This window comes from Neoarius graeffei, chromosome 7 (genome assembly GCF_027579695.1).
Source record: "Neoarius graeffei isolate fNeoGra1 chromosome 7, fNeoGra1.pri, whole genome shotgun sequence".
Lineage (NCBI taxonomy): Eukaryota > Metazoa > Chordata > Actinopteri > Siluriformes > Ariidae > Neoarius > Neoarius graeffei.
The window spans coordinates 20,442,722-20,459,269 of record NC_083575.1 but is presented as its reverse complement, the minus strand read 5'-3'; the positions used below and the strand labels follow the sequence as shown (position 1 = coordinate 20,459,269).

At 42.9% G+C, this 16,548-nt stretch overlaps 1 protein-coding gene across 6 annotated transcripts in view; it reads right to left on the bottom strand.

Moving 5' to 3' along the window:
• fgfr2 (fibroblast growth factor receptor 2) overlaps positions 1–16,548 on the bottom strand; it is a 66,045-nt gene that overhangs the window by 34,224 nt on the left and 15,273 nt on the right. For 2 of the 6 annotated variants that reach the window (XM_060925392.1, XM_060925393.1), the window contains exons 3-8: positions 15,827–16,093; positions 15,145–15,219; positions 9,978–10,147; positions 7,655–7,778; positions 1,450–1,640; positions 13–157 (exon numbers count right to left, since the gene is read on the bottom strand). In XM_060925392.1, the coding sequence (XP_060781375.1) occupies positions 13–157; positions 1,450–1,640; positions 7,655–7,778; positions 9,978–10,147; positions 15,145–15,219; positions 15,827–16,093 (972 nt within the window). Of the gene's footprint in view, positions 1–12; positions 158–861; positions 1,001–1,449; positions 1,641–7,654; positions 7,779–9,977; positions 10,148–15,144; positions 15,220–15,826; positions 16,094–16,548 lie in introns of all 6 variants that reach the window. The other 4 variants (XM_060925394.1, XM_060925395.1, XM_060925396.1 and 1 more) reach the window with 3 other exon arrangements.

Here is a 16,548-nt window from a genome sequence, read left to right as displayed (position 1 = left end):
AGTAGTGTATACCTGGAAGAACCGTCAACCAAGCAGAGTGATAGGAGATCCCAATAGAGTTACCCGCCAAGCACGTATATTCACCAGCGTCCTCGAAAGTAACGTTGGGCAGGAAGAGGACCTCAATCTCTTTATCCGTGGTGTTTACACCTGCCGTCTGAGAGAGGGAGAAGAAGAAGGCAGGAGGAGAGAGGAACCAAGAGGAAACCAAGAAGAGGGGAAACAATGAGGAGAGAGGGGTGTGATCAAGGAAAAGAGGAGGAGAAAGGAGAAAAGGAATGAAACAAATGAAACCCAAAATGCCAAAAGAAGAGCAGAACTGGGAAATGGTTCTTGCTGCAAAAAAAAATATACATCATCTACTCATGATCATTGTCGTAGATGAACCTTGAGTTAGAGAGGGATATACTCAAAAGATGCACCACAAAAAAGGTGACCCTTTTGTCCAGAAAGAGGATCATGAAGGGGTAGGGGTGGAAGAAGATGGTCAAACAATAAACAAGTGGCTCACCAGTCCCTCAGAAAACATGCAGCCAACAAGGAGAACCATGGAGAACAAGCTCACAGTTTCCAACCAAGAGAGCAGAAGAAAAAGAGGAACAGAAGCCTGAAGGATATGAAAAGTAGGATGTGATAGAACAAAGGAATAGAAAATTGAGAAATAAAATGAAGAGAATCCTGTTTCCATGGCCTCTTGTTGGACAGTTAGGATCCCCTGCCCCAAAATAGCACAAAACACACTGAAATGCTCCAGGAAAGGTCCCAGGATCACCACACACCACGAGGAGACCAAAAAACAACCCAAAACACCAGAAGGGGAGGACGACAAGGGACAAAGCTCACCAAGGCTGTTCTTTTTACCTGGTAGGACAGTGAGCCAACCTGATTGGTTGACCCGCCCAATGTAATTGGAGACATGGCACGTGTATTCACCCGCATCTTCCAGCGATACGTTGTGGAGGGTGAGCACCTCCACGTCAGTGCTGTTTATGCCTGAGCTCTAGTAGGTGCCACGACAGGCCAAAGTGACAGTAGCACGGGGCAAAAAAACACAGAGCAGCCTGTTAAAACCTTTTGACCTTTTTCTTTAACAATATGTGTGGATATGGGGAAAGAAGGAGGAGGTTCCCACCACCAGAACAAAAAAATTACTTGTTTATATAATAATGTACCATGAAATGAGGGGGGAAAAATTAAAAAACGAAAGCCTTGTTAGAATCGCAAACCTATTTTCCTCAAAAAAAAAAAGTTGTAACTATAATGACCAGGCCATACCTTTAGCAAAAAGTTATACCTTTGATGAAAAGGTGATTTTTTTAAATAAAAAAATATATCCAACGATGAATAAACAAAAACCATTTTGGAATACATTTGCCCAAGCCCCAGGCATCCATCCACTGCAATGCACTCTGCACCAAATCCAAGCTATGATTAGTTAACAGGACGTACCTTGAGGACACGAACATAAGGGTCTCCATTGGGGGCGTAGTGGCTTCCGTTCTTCATGATGTGATGTAGCCATTGGATGTGTGGTTGGGCGTCGCTATACACCTTACATACAAAGCGAGCCTCCTCTCCCACGTGTACTGTGGCGTTGGCTGGCAGACCTGCCTGAAGAATGGGCCGGTGTGGAGAACGTTCTGACAGAAACGCAGGAATGGGGGCATTATTGATGATGCTGATTATTTCCATTCGTTTTCCATTAACTTTAACAATGCATAACCTTAGCCACTTCAACAATCCTAATTTATAAACCAGTCTATAAGAAACTGCAGTTGTTTAATACACCCATTGTGAGAAGGTGTGAATAAATATCCCATGGCTCAGAGCAGTTCCTGGCACTGGTCCTGCTCCGCTATCAGCATGCTGTTAAGATTCTTTCGCACAAAACAAAAAAGCCAGGACTTTATCTCTGGCGATAAGAGCAAAACAAAAGCCAGCACCCAGAGAGGAAAAGAAAAAGAACTTTGAAGCTGCATTGTGTGTGTTTGTATGTAGGACGGTCTTGTCATGTGGCATCTGCATGGCAGTTGGAGAAAATCTCTAAGGTGGAGCTCAACTGCATTCACTCTCAATCGAGCCTCTTTGCCACACTGCTCATGAAGCACTTAACATTTTCTGCAGTCTGTAATTAAGTGCTTTTCTTTTTTTTTTACCCTGGTTTGAATAACATCCACAGTACAATCTTTAGACGGTTTTGGATAGCTGCCGTGTAGCTCCTCTTCCTGACTTCCCTCCATTTTCCTGAAACCTTCGTCAACACGGTAAATGCTCAGCCAGAGGGCATTGATACGTCACTACGGCGTTGGTGGAGGGTTACTGATGGCGTATGTGTTTGGGGGGATGATAATGGGATTGAGCATTGTGAAGAACCAGTGGAGACAGAAGAAAAGCCAACAAAAGAGTGTAAAAAGAGAGGGAAAGATGGAAAGAAAAGAGGGGGATGGGGTCAGTGAAGGAAAAGGCTAAAGGGCTCTCAGCAGATGGGGAGTGAAAAGAAAGATGAGGTTAAACAGAGAATGGGGGGGGATTGTGGGCAGCCCAACACACTTTTTTTTTTTTAATCGCTCATCTGTTGGTGTTTCAGACTCTGTCTGCCCTTTTTCACTTGACAAGAAGTGAATCTGACCTGCACAATCGGCTGGAATGCGACCAACGTGCATTTTTATACTGGTTATTTTTACAGTCGCTAGTAGACAGGAAAGAAATACAATGGTTCTCACAAATCCTTCTCTCTTTGCTTCACAAATACGGACACACAGTCTCTCTTACACACTAATTACATCGTTGTAAATAAGTTGAGAAAGTCTTTAGTTTGTGCCAGCGCACAGTGGAATTTGATGCTCCACCCTAGGCACTGAAAATGGAAATGAATGAGTGTGCATTAGCTGTGCAAAAAAGCCTGCTGTATGTGTCTGCAGCAGACAAATCTAGAAACAGAACCATTTTCTCTCGCACCTACACAGCCATGAACACTGTGTTAATCAGTGGGGCCTCGGTACAATAGACTATGAGTAAAATCAGCTAAGGAAACACATTCCGTGCAGATTCTCTTTACCACGCTGTTCATCGACACACCTGCGCACAAAAATGATTCCTCTAAAAATCTTCACCTTAAAACCAATAAAAAAGCCGCTGGGTCATTTCACCACATACTCGCTCACCCACAGATCACCATCTATCAATTATGTCATTATCCATGCATGCGCAGGCTGGCCCAGTGTGTCCAAGCGAGACCACTGAACTCTGCTTAACCCATTAAGTTGGCCCAGAGTGCCTGGGCAGGGTTGGAAAGCGGTCAGCGTCATTGGACCGGAGACTGTGAGGGACGGGGTGGGTGAAGCGAATGGCACATAAAGCATAAGTCTTGCTCACTCTGTACTGCTAGGCACTGCTCTATAGTTTATGAAGAATCTTAGGTGGACATATAAAACCTAAAGTTCAAAGCACACTGCGTAGAACTGTACTTTATTATTTAAGAGGCTAACACACAAAATTAAGTTTTTACAATAACTGAGATGCTATATATTTAAAACATTTTTAACCCCATTTGTATCCATTTTGTTAATTCGCCAATTCCTACCCACTCACTAAATCCCTATCACAACCGAGGCTAGCATATGCTTGCTAAAGCCAAAACACATGATGCCAGCTACTCAGAAGAAAGTGCTATCTACCCTCTTCCACTTACCTGAGCTCACAAATACTAAATGGTATTGCTCTGGTCACAGATAGCGGTGGTATTGTCAGTATTTGAACTCGCAACCACCTGAAGATAGGGTGAATGCGTTTTTGCTGCGCCATTCAGATGCCCCAAATGTCAAAATTTAACATATGTACATTCCTACACAAGTCAAAGTCCTTCCCATGCCAGGATCTGGTCTTCCCAGGCAGTCTCCCAACCCAGTACTAACCAAGCCATTGGGCAGTGCCAATCTCCACTTTTATAGCCCTCGGCCTCTTGCCTATACAGCTATGGTTACAGTGGGGGGCTAGTCCTCTGGTAACTGCGAGAGTTTGACTCCTTACTCGCATCTGTATTGCAGCGTGCCTTACCTTGCCAGATGGCAGGAGGTACCATTTTTATGATGGTCTTTGGTATGACCCGACCGCCAGTAGAATGCGCGATCTCCCAATCGAGAGGTGGACACGCTAACCACTAGACAAACTCACAGTACATTCCTACACACTCCTACTTTATTTACTAGCTGTTTTACTCCTGTTTGAGAATAATATAACTGATTCTCGGGAAACAGTTAGCAGTAGTGAGGTCAGACCCTTAGACCTTTATGTACAGTGGTGCTTGAAAGTTTGTGAACCCTTTAGAATTTTCTATATTTCTGCATAAACATGACCTAAAACATCATCAGATTTTCACACAAGTCCTAAAGGTAGATAAAGAGAACCCAGTTAAACAAATGAGAAAAAATATTATACTTGATCATTTATTTATTGAGGAAAATGATCCAATATTACATATCTGTGAGTGGAAAAAGTCTGTGAACCTTTGCTTTCAGTATCTGGTGTGACCCCTTTGTGCAGCAATAACTGCAAATAAACATTTCCAGTAACTGTTGATCAGTCCTGCACACTAGCATGGAGGAATTTTAGCCCATTCCTCCGTACAGAACAGCTTCAACTCTGGGATGTTGGTGGGTTTCCTCATATGAACTGCTCGCTCCAGGTCCTTCCACAACATTTCGATTGGATTAAAGTCAGGACTTTGACTTGGCCATTCCAAAACATTAACTTTATTCTTCTTTAACCATTCTTTGGTAGAATGACTTGTGTGCTTAGGGTTGTTGTCTTGCTGCATGACCCACCTTCTCTTGAGATTCAGTTCATGGACAGATGTCCTGACATTTTCCTTTAGAATTCACTGGTATAATTCAGAATTCATTGTTCCATCAATGATGGCAAGTCGTCCTGGCCCAGATGCAGCAAAACAGGCCCAAACCATGATACTACCACCACCATGTTTCACAGATGGTATAAGGTTCTTATGCTGGAATGCAGCATTTTCCTTTCTCAAAACATAACGCTTCTCATTTAAAACAAAAAAGTTCTATTTTGGGCTCATCCGTCCAAAAAAACATTTTTCCAATAGCCTTCTGGCTTGTCCACATGATCTTTAGCAAGCTGCAGACGAGCAGCAATGTTCTTTTTGGAGAGCACTAGCTTCCTCCTTGCAACCCTGCCATGCACACCATTGTTGTTCAGTGTTCTCCTGATGGTGGACTCATGAACATTAACATTAGCCAATATGAGAGAGGCCTTCAGTTGCTTAGAAGCTACCCTGGAGTCCTTTGTGACCTCGCCGACTATTACACGTCTTGCTCTTTGAGTGATCTTTGTTGGTCGACCACTCCTGGGGAGGGTAACAATGGTCTTGAATTTCCTCCATTTGTACACAATCTGTCTGATGGTGGATTGGTGGAGTCCAAACTCTTTAGAGATGGTTTTGTAACCTTTTCCAGCCTGATGAGCATCAACAACGCTTTTTCTCAGGTCCTCAGAAATCTCCTTTGTTCGTGCCATGATACACTTCCACAAACATGTGTTGTGAAGATCAGACTTTGATAGATCCCTGTTCTTTAAATAAAACAGGGTGCCCACTCACACCTGATTGTCATCCCACTGATTGAAAACACCTGACTCTAATTTCACCTTCAAATTAACTGCTAATCCTAGAGGTTCACATACTTTTTCCACTCACAGATATGTAATATTGGATCATTTTCCTCAATAAATAAATGACCAAGTATAATATTTTTGTCTCATTTGTTTAACTGGGTTCTCTTTATCTACTTTTAGGACTTGTGTGAAAATCTGATGATGTTTTAGGTCATATTTATGCAGAAATATAGAAAATTCTAAAGGGTTCACAAACTTTCAAGCACCACTGTATAGAGTGTGAATATATATACAGTAGGTGGGATTGCTTATAGCGGATGATGCAGTGAGCTTGTGCTCTGGCATAAGGCCACTATAAACAGATATAATTAGGCCGCTTTGGTTACCTTTGAGAAGCTCCAGTACTTTGGAGTCAGTCTGGCTTTGATGTTTCAGCCAGTTCAGTCTCTTACATCACTAGCTACGACTCAAATTCCACCAAACACACTCTCCTTCTCTCTCCTACTTCTCTCTGTCTTTCTTCTTCTTACTTTTGATGCACAGTAAAAATGCCAGGGAGTTCAACTTTGTTAGGGTCTAACCAACTCCTACTGTACATATAAACGGGTTTAAATCCAAGCAAGCCCTTTACATTTACGTGAACACCGAGGGAATTAAGAATGGGCCACTTTCTGACCTCTGCCTCTTTCTTCTCTTCCAGAGACTCCCCCGGTCACTTACGCACAGGATACAGGGTGTACTGCTTTCCTTGCTGTGCTCTTTCTTGCGATATGTTAGGAGGACAAGCTGGAGTTGGGTCAAAAAAACAACTTTACAGTTGGCCAGTAAAACAGCGGCAATGCAGTTTGAAAGGCTGCGTTTACGTCTCCAAGTGTAAGGCCCTGAATAGGGACGGTTTATTCGTCTCAACTTTAGACTCCCAGTGTATGGTACTCGTATGGATAGTGCTCTATAAAAACACTCTGGAGGGCTTGGAAAAATACAGGCGGTGTAGACCTCAAACATACTCGAAATTCTTCAGTGAGCTTGTTTAACCCTTCAGGTTTGTCTGGGTCAGAATGGCCCACTGAAATCTTAAAAAAAAAAAGTGGACAAATCTTTCACATCAATCCACCCTGACTATCAACTTCCATATAAACCTTTATAATCAGCACGTGATCCTCAGAAATGTCTTTTTTATTGGTTTTATTTTATCCTGAAAGTCTGAGTTGACTCATCAACATGTTGATTTATTTTCAGACTGGTTAACCGTTTCTTCCATGACCCACAATGCTGTTCGACTACCTGCTCAAACAGATACATTTCCCAAAGCATCCATTTTCATGCTAATTCCAGCATCAGGCTTTCTTCTCGCAGATCCAGTAAATATCATTCTGGAGCGTTGAGTTCAATGTTTGCTATGTGAACCACTTCTACAGTGGATTTCTCATTCATACGACCTTGAACATGACTGGAAAATGGTGAGTGAGAAAAGAAGCTTGACTGCTCTTTTGTTTTAGATGCTCTCAGTGAGACCTGAAGGTTATCCTGTATGTTTGAGACTGTTAGACTCCTGTTAAACATTGTAACTGCACTAGCAATGTCTCGCTATTAGGGAGCAAAAAAATAACGAACCTACAAACCTGCACCTGAATCACAAACACATGACAAATATTTTAATTTACACTTTAATGTCTTTCAGGGTAGACTATTCCTTTATGTACAGGAATTGTTTTATCTTGCAGCCAACAATTTACCCTTTCAAAATCACACACTCACTGACACACACACACACACACACACACACACACACACACACACACACACACACACACACACACTGCTACACCTGCCCAAATCTGAGCCTTCATTACTCAACCTCCTTATTTAGCATTTGGCATCAGTGTAACGACATTCCCTCTTCTGAGATGGAGTCCACCTGCACCTGCCTGACCCACACTCTCTCACACACACACTCAAGCCATGTGCACCTGTATAATAAACCTCGGAAAGCGGAACACGCATGCACACACGTACTCACCAACTACATCCAGGGTGTAGGTGTGGTTGATTGAGCCATATTTGTTCTCCACCACACAAGTGTAGTTGCCTTTATCCGAAGGAACCACACTCTCCATGATCAAAGTCCAATGCTGGTGTCGGACCTGCACAAGAAGCAAAAATAATCAGTAATAATAATAATATTAACAATAATCAGTTCAATTTATATAGCGCTTTTCTCACACCCAAGGTTGCTTTACAACTGAGGGGGAAAAAAAGAGTCCACCAAAAGAGGGTCAGGCTGTAATTCCAATGGCGTAACTACCACAGTCCCACCAGGCACACGAAGATAAATCCCACGCCACCGCACCGCCACCAGGCAACATCGCTTGGAACACCGTGCCATGGATCCACAAAGCGAGCACAGAAGCACCGCTAAACAGAGCGCTGGCATGTCCCAAACCACCTGCACAGCCACCGCGACGCCACAGAGCAGCATCACTTGGAACACCGCACCAAGCACAAAAGCACCACTGCACAGAGCGCTGGACAACCCTGATGTTAAAAAGAGTAATGAGTTCACAGCGAGGAGCACAGGCATCACCCATGGCGGACCAAGGCCTGAAGGGAACCGATGCCAAAACTGGGTCCGGAGCTACGCCACAACCGGCTGACAAAACACTCAAACAAAAAACAAACATCAAACTACACAAACACACACACAAAAAAAGAAAAACGAAAAGCTCTGGTAAGAAGTTGCAGCCAAAACACGCACGGCGTCCTCTCAATCGGAAACGGAAAGTACTCAGTACTCACTACTGTCTAATCACTACTTGCAACCAGTACTAATTTCATACTGCTTCAGTACTCCTATTACACCAGTAGCTCACTTGTAATTATAATTCAATACTATGCTCATTCACTTAACTTGTCCTCAGGATGCTCAGCCAGTACCTGTTTCCTGAACTCCCTCTATACTATCTCAGTACTGTAGTGGTATGCACTCAGTACTTTATTCAGTACTAATTCCATTCTCACATTACTAGAATCTTCATGTCAGTCATAAGGGCTTTTAAAACAAGTGTTTGTTTTATCGACAAAGCCTAGCAGTATTAATGAAAAGGCAAATTAATGGAAGCGGGTGGAGATGGGGATGGGGGGAGGGGGCTTCTCTACAATCCTGCCAGTGAGGTGAGCTTTCCAGCCAAGAGCATCATGGGAAAAGCAATAGCAGCATGCTGACAGACAACTCAGTGCATGAACCCCCACCTTAGGAATGCGACTCTCGTGACTGTAGACTACGCTCTAAATCCAACCTGCATCCCGTTCGTTCTTTCCTACTCTTGCTTTCAGCACCTTAATCTTTGCTAAAGTATATCCTCTCCTTTCAAGGACTGCATATTGAAGAAAAGAATATTCTTGATATTAAAAAGAGAATTCTCTCCCCACATGATTTTTTAATTGTTTCTTTCAAAGAAATGTTTGAGAAACAGATCCCACCCCTTGCTCAGCATCCAATCAAAACAGAGCTTGTCATGTGGGAAGTATTTGTGTGGTTTAGGAACAATAAAGGAACATCAGAGACTTGTTAAAAAGGAATAACACCATCTCGTGCTATTTGGATTTTCCTTGAATATAAATGTCAGGCCAAAAATCAAAGACAAATAAGTAAAGTCCAAGACATGCGGTATTTAAGTGTTCGATTGCATTGCACGGTGCTGTGAAGTTTTAATATGATGCAGTAACATGAACCAAGTTTGAATTAACCACAGCACATTGTGAAGATAACAGTTCATATGTAGAATACAAGCGATATTGATGATGGATGGATGGATGTAGAACGCTTGTACATTACAGAATCGATTCTCTGATATTCAGCTGTTTTGAGCATGTTGATGTTTTGTTTCTAACGCTGTAAAAATGCAGCAATTTCAGAGCAAAATCTCTGCATTTTAGTCTAGCAAGCACAAATGATCACTGGTTGAGGTACGCTGGCCGGCCAACAAAAAGTTCCAGTTAAATCTATTAAACATTAACCAAAGAGTTGAGACACCAGAACAGTCCTTTTGACTGTTTGTTAATACCAGTGACCTCACCTTGGGCACATTCAGGGGAATGTTTAGCCAAAACTTGAATTAAATGGAAAGAAAGTTCCTTACTAGTATTTCAACACTGATTTCTTATCAACGTTGATTTCACCTTGTTTCTTTCTCCAACTTTTCGAATTCTGTTTGTGAAGTGAAGCATGCTCGTGCTTTGGAATACGGACAGAATTGAAACTATTCTTTACCATTATGAGTATTATCATTGTTGTTGCTGTTGTTTCAGTAGTAGCATTGATATACTATATGTATTCATCTTACCCTATAGCCACCCATGCGGTCTTCTGGCCGGAACGGTCTCCCGTTTTTGAGCCAGTGTAGCGTCGGGGTTGGGTTTCCCACCGCTGCACACCGGAACTTCACTGTGTTGGCTGCTGGTACAGCATGGAGCCTTTTCTCCATCTTTTCTGGCGAAGTCCACCGTGGTGCCCCTAAAAGCAAAAAAGGAGGTGTTACAATCATTTGCCAGCATTGCTCGCTGAGAAATCATTAAGAAAATGACGCGTTTATCATTTTATCATGGACATCCATTGTAACACCAAATGTCCGGGGAAGCCATGACCTATTGGACCTAAGAAGCAGCTTTGAGACCAAAAGGTCACCAGTTCAATTCCCTGAACCAGCAGGAATGGCTGAAGTGCCCTTGAGCAAGGCACCTAAACCCCAGCTGCCCACCAGGCTGCTCTGGGTATGTTGTATGTCGCTCTGGATAAGAGGGTCTGCTAAATGCCAGTAATGTCTTTTTATTTTCAATTCTTCTAGAGTTTATTACAAATTAGGTTTTAACTATAGGTGTATTTTAGACCTTATATTAGACCAACAAAAAACTTCCAATATCCACGTTCAGATAATAACACAACTATGGCCGATCTTCATAGCTCTGTGTGTGTGTGTGTGTGTGTGTGTGTGTGTGTGTGTGTGTGTGTGTGTGTGTGTGTGTGTGTACATGCTAAAATAATTTATTTCATACAACATAGTACAGTGGCAGCCTTATGAGCTCTACATCCAGCTTATTGTGAATATTTCAGTACAAACGTACACTACCGTTCAAAAGTTTGGGGTCACCCAGACAATTTCATGTTTTCCATGAAAAGTCACACTTTTATTTACCACTTTAAGTTGTAAAATGAATAGAAAATATAGTCAAGACATTTTTTTGGCCATTTTGAGCATTTAATCGACCCCACAAATGTGATGCTCCAGAAACTCAGGTGGGGTTTACATTAGACCGTATCAGCGGATCATCAGATTAACGTTTTTAAAACGATTAGCGTGCACACAGCAACGCCAATACACGATTCGCGTGCACACAGCAACGCCAATACACGGATACGCTCGGCTCCGCAGGCATCCTGCGCTCCAAATCACTCCGCCCTGAACAGCGAGTGCCCTCTGGAGGGTGCACACTCCGGCCCTGCGCAGCTCACAGAGTGCACGAGTGAAGCGCACGAGCAGTGATTCGGGACTGAGCCGCTGTGTGTGTGATCCCAGTGCATATCGGGTATGCGCGTCACTTACCACTTGCAAGTGGAAGGATGGCAAGCCTAAAGACAATCATAACTACACAATGGGCAGTATATGCATCAGTATTTGCAGTATTTTCATACTTTTATACTCTTTAATGAAAGGTGATACAAGGCGGAAGTCCGAGCCGTTTTTCAGCAGTCGCGTCACATGACCAATGCCAGCGAATCAGGAAGGTGGATGTCACAGTGACGTTGTCCAATGACGATGCCAGCTAGAGCTCAGCACAGCGTATCCGTGTATTCTCAATGTTTACACAGCACCGGACCAGACACGATCTGGATTGAATACGTGGACCCTGGCGGATTCCCGTTTCCCGGCGTTTCCAGGAGTTTTAATGTAAACGGACAGTGCATCCGCAAAGAAAACGAGACAGATACGGTCTAATGTAAATTTGGCCTCAATCTGCTCAAAGGAAGGTCAGTTTTATAGCTTCTCTAAAGAGCTAAACTGTTTTCAGCTGTGCTAACATGATTGTACAAGGGTTTTCTAATCATCCATTAGCCTTCTGAGGCAATGAGCAAACACATTGTACCATTAGAACACTGGAGTGATAGTTGCTGGAAATGGGCCTCTATACACCTAGGTAGATATTGGACCAAAAAACAGACATTTAGTAGAATTTAGCTAGAATAGTCATTTACCACATTAGCAATGTATAGAGTGTATTTCTGATTAGTTTAAAGTGATCTTCATTGAAAAGAACAGTGATTTTCTTTCAAAAATAAGGACATTTCAAAGTGACCCCAAACTTTTGAACGGTAGTGTAATTTCTACCTTCAACCTAACTTTTGAGTACATGCCTGAACTGTTCATTTAAACATTAAACATTCAGAAATGGGATTCTGTAAATGATCTCTGAGCACGCCAGCATACTCAGCGGCCGATGAAAGGCACATAAACACATTGAGCTTCAATTTGTTTGTTCCTACAAGCTCAGCAGAAGCACTGGAGCAGAGGCCAAAGCCATGGGGACAAGAAGGCAAATCCAAACTGTTATTCACACTCCCAGATCAGCTTAACAACAAGGTCCATTGTAGCTAGCGTCACCGTGCAATTCACACCAAACGGCTTAAATAAAACCATATTTGCTTTCCTTCTAGAACACGATATTCAGAGAAAGAAGAGGAAAAAAATACCCTGAGGAGGTGGAGGGTTTAAGAAAGAGAGGCTTGCCAAGAAGAATGGGACCATCCTATTTAGTTTCCTTTGCTTGGGCTGAACGTTTTCTTTTTCAACTCATTAGGAATGTAGCTTCTGTTCTGAGCATGGCAAAAAAAATTAATACTGCCAGTGGATTGGCAGATCATGAGGTGGTTAGACGGGACGGACTGGGAACATTTTGGAAGGACATGTGGTTTTGATGAAATTCAGCATCCACATTCCTTTCAGGGACCCCGTCAGCTATTGAAACCGAACACTAGAACAAACTTCACATATTCCTTGCTTCTCCATTAAAATTCTGGATTCACATTAGTCACCTTTTTTTCTCTTCCTGTGGACTCATACTCGCTCAAGAACACAAGAGTAGTTTTCTTCTCAAAATCACATACAATAAAAAATGCAAGAGGGAAATTCAGAGTAGCGAGATGTTTCTCAAACCATTAAGCTTAAAAAATGAATAATTGCACTATTACGCAGCAGCAATCTTGCCTCATATGGAAAGGTCCTAATGATTACGTTTCTCCATATATGGATGATCTTGGGTAGATTTCTGATGTATGTGAACCGGAAAGTTCCAGCATAACTTGATGCCAAACATGTAAACAGAGGTCTTCCTTGCAGCGTGAAGGCATGCCAATTGGTTTCCCTTCACTCTCACTTTCTCTCTCTCTCTCTGATGATAGAGAGATCTTCCTCCTCTCCACATGCAATCACATTTTTACTTCCTTCCTTTACGTTTCATCAACTCGGGAACAAAGGATTGTCCTTTTCTCTCTCTCTCTCTATTTTTCCTCTAACCCTTTGACCTCCCTGACCTGCCAAACCAACAAGACACCTGGTATCTTTCTGTCAGCATGTCATAGTCTTGCTCTCACTGCTCAGTGGTCAAACATGAACAGGTTAAACAGGAAGACCCGTGGGCAACAAGGGTGGCAGGGCTGCATTCCCATGGCCCCTGCCCAGACATGCCACATTTCAAAGCAGCTGCCCTCCCAAACCCCAGAGAAAGCTTCTACACCCACCCACTGCGGCTGTGTTCTTCAGGTTTGTTTTGTTTTACATCTCACAAATAGCTCATATATAAACAAATCAATAAAAATTTTCCAATATCCTACTGATACTTGTTCCAGCATTACAGCATCCTGCTCGAGTGCATTATTATTATTATTTCCCATTAGATGGTGTTGTGACAGCACCCAAGCAGTGGTACGATTACCAACCTGCAACAGATTTAAAAAGCAAGTCAACAAAGACAAAGCGGCTCTTACAAACGTCTAGGAGACCTCACAGATCTCAGAACCACTACTCCCTCTTAATAAGAAGAGAAACCGGAAAAGTCTGCAAAAAGGTTTGTGCCCTGGGATGTCTACTCCAATATATCCAAAGTGGCCAAACACAAAACGAATGCATGTTGTTGAAAGAGGAAGAAGATATGCTAGTGCGGTGTTGCTGAGGCCCACTCTGCAAAGAAAGAGTTTTTAGTGGTTCAGCTAGGCATGGTTCCAAACCATTGAGCCCAAAACTGCCTCAAGCGCACTGTTAAACACCGCCAAACTTCCCCCAACCTAATGCATCCCCCCCCGCTACCACCTCCATCCTCGGCCAAAGGCCAGAACAACACAGTGCGCACAGACAAGTACTGGTCCTGATCCAAACCAGAGCTTGCTAGTTAAAAAGCTTATGGCTTCATTCCTTCTCTCTTTCCACTCTTTTGCCCACCTCACTTTTTAACAGACGATTTTAAATTAGTGAAAGACGCCAAATCTGCATGAAGTGCCAGAACAGATTCTGCTTTGTTTTTAAGAGTGACTGTTCTAAACAAAATATTACTCTCTGTCACAGTCAATTCTGTCAATCAATATCCTCTCCTTGTTTTTTATCCTCGGCTCAACATTTACACACTTCAGCAGGACTTTGATGAAAAATTCCAAGAGATCTAATAGTTTTTTTTTTTTATTTCTCCTTGCTTTCTATCCTCAACATGATAAATGCCAAATCAGACCACACCAGCTCGTTACTTCCTATATGCACTATTTTAACTGAGGCTGATTCAAAACACGTCTTGCTTCAGGTAAATAACGCAGACCAGACCAGGTGGTTTCCATAATGGACAAGTCTGGCTGACGGGTGCCTCTGGGCCAAGCTACCTGAGAGAACAAGAATAAGGGAAAGAAGAAAAGAACACCAGAGCAATGCCAGGAATGTGTCTGCACTGACACTGCACAGAGCTCTACTACAAGTCTAAAAAGCTTGGTGACAATTGCTTGACAAGCAACCCCACCGAAATGCTCTTCCATCAACAGACCCACCACGCTTCGAGGTGAAAAAATGATGACAAAGACAACACAAGCGACCTCATGGAAAATAACCAGAGAGATGTTCTGTGCTGACTGAATAGAACGCAGATGAAAAAGATGAAAGGCCTGAAAAAAGGAAAACGGAAAATATACGGTATAACAATTTCTATTACGCACAGACGTCTTAGTAATGTTGTTTACCCACAGGGGTGGAACAGGTTTTTTTCTGTAATATCCCAACATGGAATGACGCTGAGATAAAATTAAGGGTTAGAGTCCTTGTTTAAGGCACTTCTGGGATTTGAACTTTCTTTCTCCTCACAACCTTTCGGTAAGCACAAGTAAGCAATGAGTTAACCCTGCCCCAACACTAATACCTTTCCAAATTATATTCTAAACACCAATGCTGAGTGAATGCCTCACACGGATTTTCAGATACTCACGCATCTGTTCGGTGTCTGCCCCGACATCATCCGATCGCTCAGCGTCGTCCTGATCGTCGCCCGATGAGATGGTATCTGCAAGAGCACCGGCAAAACTGTAACCTTCCTGCTGTTACTCGGTCTTTACAGCTCTACATTCATGCAATACTACTACAGCTACTGAACAAATCAAGGAACAATTTGGGAATGTAAGCATTAGCATGATTGTTACTACTAACCAACTACTGCAAAAGCTACTTGAATTTCAAAAAGGTGTTTGAATGCGATTTGTATTACACATTTAATGTTTAAAAAGGAAAGCCCAGAAATTGTTCCAACAGCATAGCTACAGACAAGACAACAAACAGTAATGCTAGCATTCCCCATTTTAAACGCACCACTCCAGCTTTTTAGTGCTACACCACTCACACCCAGCGACATCCAACACAACGACATCGAATTCCGAAAACAGGAATGTGACTAAAGTCAGCCTTTCAAACAAAGCATGTTTTATGTATGTTTTTGAAGATTTGGAGGACAAAATCTTGACACTTCAATGACACTAAATAGAGGTTTGGACCGGCCAAAAGATAAACGTACACGCTGAATCCTACAAAAATCTTGTTGCCATTTTTTAATAATATTTCCCGAATCAGGCTCGGAGATGGGCGGTTAGAGTTCTCTTTCGGTCGTGGCGTCTCACCTGTGACATTAACAATGAAGCAAACCACATCAGTGGCCTTAGCGCCAGTGGCCTGGCATGCGTACAGGCCCGAGTCGGTCGGTGCAGCACGGCGGATGTGCAGCTGCTCACGCTCAATGAGCGTACGGTTGTCCGGAATAAGCGACGTGCCGTCTTTGGTCCACACGATGGCAACTGCCTCAGGCAGCGGGCAGTTCAGCTTCACAATGTCCCCTGGGTGCACCGAGCACACGGTGGCCTTTGAACTCTCGGAATTGATGGGAGGCTCTGCAGAGCAAGGGTAGGGAAGGGACGAGCAAGAGAAAAGAAAGCGGTGAGACAGAGTGCATTGGGAAAAGGAAAGTCCGGGTGACAGGAGAGAGAAAACAAGCGAAAGCGTGAGTTGGAAAAAAAAGAGAGAACACCATAATGACCCAGCAAAGGCTCTGAAATGACTTGTGTGAAAGACAGAAGCAAATAAGCAAACTCATCAAGGCACCAACAAACAAATGGCGCACCAACTGATGCTACGACTAACTCATTTTAATCATCAATTAACTCAATACAGCTTCGATTACAGGCGTATCTAAAAAAAAAGGGTACCTTTCGTTATGGCAAAGGATTTCCTCTATCCGACAGCAGAAATAGAAATTCGCTGGACTTATCTTTGCAAAAGTGTGAAAATTGTAAAAGGAAAATATATACAATACTAGTCAAAAGTTTGGACACCCCTTCTCATTCAG